The following is a 9,711-nucleotide window of genomic DNA, read 5'->3' as shown; positions in this document are numbered from 1 at the left end:
AACATTTCAACATGTTGGGATTAGAAACAAGTTGATTCAAACAACACGCATTCAGTCAACTACTGCATGTAGAATAAAAACTTGGATTTATCGTTCACCTAACCACTTTGTAATTTTATGGATTGCTTAGCACATACTTCGATATGATCTTAATTACTATTCACTATCATGTTGCTTATTATTGATCGGTTATGTTATTATTGGAAATTCGAATTCCACGAAGTAAACTATAAGGCATGATCGGTTTGGACGAGGATGACTTGATTTGAAAATAAAAAAAATAATTATGATAAGTGAAAGATGGCTTCAGAGTCTAATCACTGCTATTCATGATTTATTTTGTAAGAAGATGGATTTTATCCATTATTTGGTACCTATACTTTTTATTTTATTGGAGCCTCTTATGTTTTTTTATAATTGATTGAGTCCCTCTACTCTTTCTTTTGTTTTGTAATAGTCCTTCCATCATAATACTATGATTTCATGCGCTTACATGGAATTTTTCTTTTAGATACTAAATTGAATGCTGGACGACGCCTAATCCAATAACTTCTATTTTTTTTTTAAAAAAAAACTTCTCTCCTTCAGTATGAAAATTAAATGATTAAAAAAAAATAGCCTAAACAAACCTAATTAATTATAGTAATTCAATTAATTTCCACATGTTTATTTTATTTTATTTATTTCTTTCATTACATAATCTAAAAAATAAAAGAGTTAATTCAATAGAAAAAATGTCATGTAGACATATATGAGTTTGATGTATTAAAAAAGATTTAATAAATTTATTTGTAAGTTGGTCTATAAATTTGAACTAAAATAATACTAATATATAATAATAAAATCTCTTTGAGCATCAAACCAAGTTTAAAATTTATATAAAAAAAACTTACTAATTAAAATCATTGAACTTTGAACTTGAAATTTATTTCAGATTGAGTTCATATTTGAATAGCTTGGAAAATTAACAGGATAAAATTCAGGTAAAATTTGGTTAACAATTTTATTTTTATTGTTTTTTTTTTATCAATAACAAAGTTATTTTTTAATTTTTTTCCCTAGAAAAAAAAAATTCTCAGTAAGTAGGCAGCAACAATCAAGTTTTTTTTTTAATGATAAAACATATTTGTTTCCGATGAAACTTGCTGACACGACCACATAAATTTTTTCAATTGAACCTATAATAATAAGATAATGATATTCCGATGAAAATAAAATTATAAAAAGTACATATAAAAGTATTGATACGTAAAACTAAAAGAATAATCTAAAATAACTTTGAGAGGTAGCTCAATTAATCAGGTTTTGAATTTATTTTTTAATAGTCATGAGTTCTAGTTCCCTCATGACTACTGGAAGCTTACATGGTCGTTAACTTCAGAGCTCGTGAAATTAGTTGAAATGCAAACAATCTGGTGCAGACACTTACATCTTCTTACAAAATAAATTACGAAAATAGCGGTAGGTTTCGACTTATATTTGTATATATTTTTTTGATTTTTTTTATTATTATTAATATAAGTGTTTGCACCAGATTGGTTGTGGAATAAATTGCAGAATACGTCACACCTTCATCAATTATTGGTTGTAAATGCCTATTATCTAAGGAAACAATATATAATCTTACGTGCAGAACTTGAGAGGTATTCACAGACATTTTGGTCCAGGGAAGGCCACAACCGGGCCATTTTGTATTGCTTTTAAGACCTCCCAAAAAACCCAAAAGAAGAAGAAGAAGAAGAAAAAGGAGGAAAAAAAAAGAAGAAAACTCCATGTTATTTCTTTAATATATCTTAAAAAAAAAGTTTTTTGAACTTAAAATTTATATAAGTTTATATTATTTAATGTTTAATTTTTATCAAATAAAATAAGATGATGAAATATAAACTCATGACTGCTTGGTCAATAAAATTTTAATATTATATTAAAGAATTATCTCAATTTAAAAACTTAAATTATTAAATGAAATTTTAAAATATAATTTATATATTTTTTTAATGATAAAATATAACCCATAACGGTTTAAGTGAAGAATATTAGAGTATAAAACCAATCCCGAGATATAATATAAATTTCTCAATTTTAGACTCTTCGACAACAAATAATTAGTCGAGAACTAATTTGTCTAGTGTTGGTTCAAATTCAAACTTTGTCAAAGTCTAAGGAATCCCCTCCATTAGGCCTTCATTAGGCACGTAGTTTCCCAAAATCTATCCCCTCTAAACTTGAAAGATAATTCAAGGGAGAGAGGGTTTCTCAATATTATGAAAGGAAAACCAACATGGTTAGTACTGGGCATGACCATATTGGAGTAATAATTTTAGGATAATGTACAAGGTTGGTGTGATCACATTTCCAAGCCCCACAAATGAAATTTTCAGAAGCCTTTTTAATTTTCATATATGTTTGAATTTTCTTCTTATTCGTCCACTTGTTAGTTCCTTCACAGAATTTTCAACGAAGAATAAAGGAAAAAACTATGAGTATAACGGTAAATTAATAAAAAGATTCTTCTGTGGGGAATCAGGAACCACAATAATAATGAATTGGAAATGAGTTAGGTGTTGTAGTGGGGAATCGTTGATGAATTCATGGTTTTATAAACGTAATCATTTACTACTGTTCCTGCTCCTACCTTTCACACCTACTGCATGTCCACACAATCATTATTACTATAAATATGTAGCAAGTTTGCCTTCCCATGCATTCCATTTCAAGCAAAAATATTCTTGACTGCTGAGGTAGAACCACCATTTATCACAGTTTGCAGCAAACACGCTTTTTGTGCGATGGCAACACCAACTTCCATATCGTTCGCCGTCCGAAGGTGCGAACCAGAATTGGTTGCGCCAGCTAAGGCCACACCTCATGAATTCAGACAGCTTTCTGATATTGATCGCCAACTATACCTCCAATTTCAATCACCACATTACAACTTGTATGCACACAATCCATCGATGCAAGGGAAAGATCCTGTGAAGGTAATAAAGGAGGCAATTGCGCAGGCACTTGTGTATTATTACCCTTTTGCTGGTAGGATTAGACAAGGGCCAGACAATAAGCTTATAGTTGATTGTACTGGTGAGGGTGTCTTGTTCATCGAAGCCGATGCCGATGCCACGGTCGAGCAGTTTGGTGATCCAATTCCATCTCCTTTCCCATGCTTTCAGGAACTTCTTTACAACGTCCCAGGATCAGAAGGGATCCTCAATACCCCATTATTGATTTTTCAGGTACGTATAGGACATTATTGGCTAATGTTTATTCATTCTTTCATTATTATTATTATTATTATTATCGAGAAAATTCAAAAATATAATTAAAACAATGATGGTAATATTCCATCAATTACATTCTCATAAAGTATTAATAATTTTACATTATATTAACAGGTGACACGCTTGAAGTGTGGTGGTTTTGTACTAGGGCTCCGTCTTAATCACCCAATGACTGATGCATTCGGCATGCTTCAGGTATTGAATGCCATAGGTGAGATTGCACGAGGTGCTCAAGCCCCTTCAATTCTACCTGTGTGGCGAAGGGAACTCCTCTGTGCTAGGAATCCGCCACGAGTTACATGCAGACACAATGAATATGGTAATGATGCTCCTGTTGCTGTTGATCCTACAGCCAAGGTGCCTGAATTCCACGGCCAGGTTCACGCTGTAGCCCACCGTAGTTTTGTTCTTAACCGCAAGGAATTATCCAACATTCGTAGATGGATTCCTTCTCATTTACACCCATGTTCAAATTTTGAGGTAATAACTGCATGCTTATGGAGATGCTATGCCATAGCATCTCAAGCTAACCCTAATGAGGAGATGCGCATGCAAATGCTTGTCAACGCACGTTCCAAATTTAACCCTCCATTACCGAAAGGATATTATGGTAACGTGCTAGCTTTGCCAGCAGCTGTAACAAATGCTAGGAAGCTTTGCTTAAACTCTTTAGGGTATGCGTTGGAATTGATAAGAAATTCCAAGAATAGAATAACTGAGGAGTACATGAGATCATTGGCTGATCTAATGGAGATAACCAAAGGGCAGCCTATAGGGTTACAATCATATGTCGTGTCAGACTTAACAGGTTTTGGGTTCGATCAGGTGGACTATGGATGGGGCAACACAATTTATACTGGGCCACCCAAGGCTATGCCTGATGAAATTTCTATTGCAGGAACCTATTTCCTGCCGTATCGATTCAAGAACGGAGAGCGTGGGGTTATGCTTTTGGTTTCCTTACGTGCACCAGTTATGGAGAGATTTGCAATACTATTAGAGGAATTGGCAAGGCATGACCCAGAAAGAAGCCAAGAACAACAAGAAATGATACCAAGCTCCCTATAAGACAGGAGAGGCTATGATATTATTCTATTCTTGGCCAGTTGAGTTTTGTAAAGAGATTGAATTAATGTATAATGTGTTGGACGCCAATCACAGCAGCCCTTCCTTGATATAAATACCTTTAGGGTTGTGTATAATACACGGGTGGAATGTACTATACATGATAATTATTCCTATACAAGGTATTTACATATATATAGGACTCTTTCCATAAGATGCCCCATCAAGCTGAAGGTGGAGACTCCACCCGAAGCTTGGATCGAAAGAAAACAAACGAAACTGGAGGGAGAGGCTTGGTAAGAACATCAGCTAGTTGATCCTTTGAAGAGATGAATCGTACCTGAATTTCTTTCTTAGCAACGCGATCACGAACAAAGTGATAATCAACTTCAACATGTTTAGTACGTGCGTGAAACACTGGATTCGCAGACAGAAAAGTGGCCCCTAAATTATCACACCATAACGTAGTACTGGGTGAAGATGGAAGTCGTAGTTCTGACAACAAAGAGCGAATCCACAAGATTTCAGCAGTACCATCAGCTAAGGCTTTGTATTCAGCTTCTGTAGAGGATCTAGCAACAGTGCGTTGTTTCCCAGATTTCCAGGAAATAGGAGTGGAACCAAGGTACACAAGATAACCACCTATGGATTTTCGATCATCAATACTGCCAGCCCAGTCAGCATCAGTAAAGCCATGAAGAGACAAGGAGGAGTCCCGAGTAATATGCAGACCATAGGTGGCTGTCGCCTGAAGATAACGTAAGATGCGTTTAACTGCCCCCCAATGGTCCTCAGTAGGAGCATGCATAAACTGACACACCTTGTTTACTGCATAGCAAATATCAGGTCTAGTGAAAGTAAGGTACTGTAGAGCACCAACAATATGTCTATACCGTGTTGGGGTAGAGTGAAGAGTACCAGGCACAGATCCCAATTTAGACGAGGGAGACAACGGAGTATCAACTGGTTTGCAAGAAGTCATACCTGCTCGTTGGATAATGTCTAGTGTGTACTTGTGTTGACTGAGTAAGAGACCCATAGAAGTCGATTTAACTTCTATTCCGAGGAAGAAGTGAGCCGACCCTAAGTCCCGAAGCTTAAACTCTGAACTCAACAAAGTAATCAGTCGTTGAAGCAAGGCCGAGTCACTCCCAGTTAATAGAATATCATCAACATACACAAGCAGATAGATCATTGCACCACCAAAAAATAGAATAAACAGAGAAGTATCAACCTTGGATGCCTAAAATCCAATGGAGATGAGAAACTCACTTAATCGATTGTACCATGCTCGAGGTGCTTGTTTCAAACCATACAAGGATTTATGAAGACGACACACATAAGATGGAAGTGTAGGATCAACAAAGCCAGGTGGTTGTGCCATGTACACTTCTTCCTGAAGAATGCCATTCAAGAAGGCATTATGGACATCTAACTGATGAATTTTCCAACCATGTGTGACAGCAATCGTGATCACAAGTCGAACCGTGGTAGGCTTAACCACTGGACTAAATGTCTCCAAGTAATCAATCCCCTCTTGCTGCGTGAAACCGTGGGCAACCAACCGTGCTTTATATCTGTCAATTCGACCATCGGCATGCCGCTTAATCTTATAAACCCACCTACTGCCAACCACATTCATGGATGGATGTAAGGGCACCAGTGACCAAGTGTGATTACCATGAAGTGCCTTGATTTCCTCTATCATAGCATTATGCCAAATCAAGTACCGGTTGGCATCTTTGAAAGAAAGTGGTTCCTGTTGAGGTAGAGAAACTACCCGGGAGGCAGGGGAGACACTAAAATTTGTTGTCTTGGATGCACGTGGGCGAAGTACCATGGAGTGAGTGCGGGCAGTAGGAGGGGGAGTGGCAGACTCACTAGTCGTGGCTTGCTGAAGGGAGAATTGAGACAAATCAACACATAAATTAAGTCTAGGAGAGGAAATAGATGAAGAACCTGGCGATGAGGAGCTCAATACAGGGCCAAGCCGAGAAGGGGAAACAGCAGGTGAGACAGTCACAATCTGTTCACTCCTGGGGAGACGAACAGGGGAGCTGACAGGGGAACCAACAGGGGTGACCTCCATACTTTGTTCACTGCTGGTGGGAACAACAGGGAAGACGGTAGATGATCCAGCAAGAGAGAACGGCAAGTCTGAACCTGTACCTGAGGAATGATCATGACAGTGATATGCAGGTAATGGTAAGGGTGCCGAAAGGGTTGTGTGATGTGCAGGGGGTGCCGGGTGAGTGTTTGGATAGGATGATGGGATGGGCTGGAAAGTAGCAGCAGGAGGTTGTATGGGTGAAGCTACAATCTATTCAGTTTTGTCAAGAGGGAAAACAGTTTCATGAAAATGAACATGACGAGCAAGATAAATACGATTTGATGACAAATCAAGACATCGATATCCTAAATGAGAATTGCTATATCCTAGAAAGACACAAGGGGATGAGCGAAAATCTAACTTATGAGCATTGTATGGACGAAGAAATGGAAAGCAAAGACACCCGAAAGTGCGAAGGAAAGCATAATCAGGAGGTGATTTTAAAAGACATTCAAATGGTGTTTTATGATTAAGAAAAACAGTGGGCATGCGATTAATCAAATATACTGAACTTTCAAAAGCATAACTCCAGTATTTTAGGGGAGCTTTACATTGGCCAAGAAGAGTGAGCCCAGTTTCAACAATATGTCGATGACGACGTTCAACCATTCCATTTTGTTCATGAGTATGCGGACAAATAACACGATGCTGAATACCAATGGTTTTGAAATATGTATTGAGTTTGCGATATTCACCACCCCAATCTGTTTGAACAGACTTAATTTTTAAAGAAAATTGGCGCTCAACAAGTGCTTGAAATTGATGAAATATAGCAAACACATCAGATTTTGCAACCAAAGGATAAAACCAGATAAATTTGGTATGGGCATCCACAAAAATAACAAAATAGCGAAAACCATCGGATGAAAACATAGGGGAATGACCCCAAACATCACTAAAAATAAGATCAAGAGGAGCTTGAGTTTGATGACCCGTAGTTTTTAAAGTCAGACGAGAAGATTTTCCCAAAGGACATGCTGGACAATTAAAATTAAATTGTTTTGACGTACAGGACACTTGTTTAGTTGACACTAGAAAATTCAGAATGTGTGGACTAGGATGTCCAAGCCGACGATGCCAGACATCAGTAGAAGTAGAGACACATGTAGACGAGAAGACTTGAGGCAACGACATTGCAGACGATGCGGATAAAATATATAGACCATCTCTACTCCGACCGGAAAGAAGCACCTCCTTTGTCATGAGGTCCTTAACATAAAATAAAAATGGATGAAATTCAAAAAACACATTATTCTCAAGACAAAACTTTTGAACAGAAAGTAGAGATTTTTTAATGTGAGGCACATGTAAAATATTGGATAAGGTAAATGTGCGTTTGGGTGAACGAATTTTAGAGTGAGCAATATTAGAAATAGTGAGGCCTTTACCATCTCCAACATGTAAATGATCATTACCGCAATAAGGTTCTGAGCTCGTCATACTCCCAAGGTCCGGTGTCACATGATGATTTGCACCTGTATCAGGAAACCAAGTAACAGGAGCAGTTATAAGAGCATTATTAAATGCTAAATTGGCATTAGCTTGTAGATTATGAGTAGCCAATTGAGAGCACTGCTGGGCGGTATGTCCATAGTCATAACACAGCTGACACTTCGCAGTTCTGTTATAGCCTCCCAATCGGTTTCCTTGCTGCCCAAACTGCTGACCAGAGCCAGATGAAAACCGGTTTTGTTGTTGTCCAAATTTCGGACCTGAACCATAACCATAACTATTATTTGCTGAGTCTGAACTATAGCCATGATTCCCACGATTGTAGCTACGATTACTCTGTCTCCAACCCCCACGAAACCGGCCCCTTCTTCCAGTACTAGAACCAAACTGACGCTGCCCAAAAAATACAGATGGCTGCTGTGATGGAGTTGGTAATAGAGGAGCTGTTACAGCAGGATGGAGTGAAGCCTTATGGAGAAATTCATGTGTGAGGAGATGGCTATGGAGGTCTGTGTAAGAGATGGGATCAGCCTTAGTGGACAGGTTGGTTACCAAATCCTTAAAATCACTACGTAACCCCCGAAACACATACAAATTAAATTCGGCCATGGAGATTGGTCTGCCAGCAGCTGCAAGTTCATCAAACAAGGCCTTAGCCTTCTGCAAATAAGTGCTGGCAGAGTCATCGTGCTGTCGTAAATCTTGGAATGCACCGTGGAGCTGCATAATCCGTGAGTTTGAAGGGGAAGCAAGGGCAGTTTCCAGCGTTGTCCAGATTTCTTGAGAAGTTTTACAATCCACAACTAGATGCAGCACTTCTGTGGAGAGCGAGGATAAAAGAGCACTCATGATTAGGTGATCTTGTTGTGTCCATAGTAGATATGAAGGATTGACCGATGGTAAGGATGTGGTAGTAGATATAAGATGAGAGGGAGGACATGGTGAGGTGCCATCAACAAAGGAGTACACACCTTGGCCCAAGAGAAACGGTTTCATCTGCATCCTCCAATACAAGAAATTGGTATTGGAGAGTCGTAAGGAGATTACCTGCTGCGTATTAGAAAGAGGAATGATGGCAGACCTGTTCATGGTATCCAGAGAAGAGTTCATAGGAACTATGCTGGCAGTAGCAGCCGCTAAAGAGGATTGAGAGATTGGTGCAACAGCAGCACCATGTTGAAGTTCTTGTTCTTGGTTGTCCATTGTCAAGAGAGAGGGAGAGGCAGACAGACAAGTGAGGAAGGAAGGGCTGAAAGAAACTACCCTGAATGAAGACGAAAGCAGAGGAGTGCAACGGTCTGGAGGAGACGACCGAACAATAAACCAGAAGCGTGAAGGAAGATTTTGTTGCTGCTCTGATACCAAGTTGAGTTTTGTAAAGAGATTGAATTAATGTATAATGTGTTGGACGCCAATCACAGCAGCCCTTCCTTGATATAAATACCTTTAGGGTTGTGTATAATACACGGGTGGAATGTACTATACATGATAATTATTCCTATACAAGGTATTTACATATATATAGGACTCTTTCCATAAGATGGCCGGATAAGCCTTTGGTACCAAAAAAATATATTTTAAAGCAGATGGTGGCGAAGTTCGAATAAGCCTTTAAATTTATTTATTACCAGCAAGCCCGTACTCTTTGACCTTGTTGTGATTGTATAATTAGACATATGAGTTGGAGTTTTCATGAAAATTTGGTGATGTGTGTTTTCAAATTGTTTACAGTTGTAAAATTTAAGTCTCATGACTATTATTTTGTTTAGTGTGCTATCACTTTTATATTCAATAATAAGATCAATA

At 38.0% G+C, this 9,711-nt stretch overlaps 1 protein-coding gene across 1 annotated transcript; it reads left to right on the top strand.

The window, feature by feature from the left end:
• The first annotated feature begins 2,692 nt into the window (after window positions 1–2,692).
• Window positions 2,693–4,376, top strand: LOC133678220 (benzyl alcohol O-benzoyltransferase-like). The gene is made up of 2 exons (XM_062100464.1): window positions 2,693–3,233; window positions 3,393–4,376. The coding sequence occupies exons 1-2, from the start codon at window positions 2,790–2,792 to the stop codon at window positions 4,344–4,346; spliced, it is 1,398 nt and encodes a 465-aa protein (XP_061956448.1). The 5' UTR covers window positions 2,693–2,789; the 3' UTR covers window positions 4,347–4,376.
• Window positions 4,377–9,711: the final 5,335 nt, after the last annotated feature.

The sequence above is a fragment of the Populus nigra genome, chromosome 1 (assembly GCF_951802175.1).
Source record: "Populus nigra chromosome 1, ddPopNigr1.1, whole genome shotgun sequence".
Classification (NCBI taxonomy): Eukaryota; Viridiplantae; Streptophyta; class Magnoliopsida; order Malpighiales; family Salicaceae; genus Populus; species Populus nigra.
The sequence above is the reverse complement of the archived record's forward strand: the minus strand, read 5'-3'. Positions and strand labels throughout refer to the sequence as shown.

Coding starts and splice junctions, on each gene's coding strand:
- LOC133678220 (XM_062100464.1), top strand. CDS start 2,790: ATGGCAACACCAACTTCCATATCGTTCGCCGTCCGAAGGTGCGAACCA. Junction 3,234..3,392: donor CCCCATTATTGATTTTTCAG/GTACGTATAGGA, acceptor TTATATTAACAG/GTGACACGCTTGAAGTGTGG.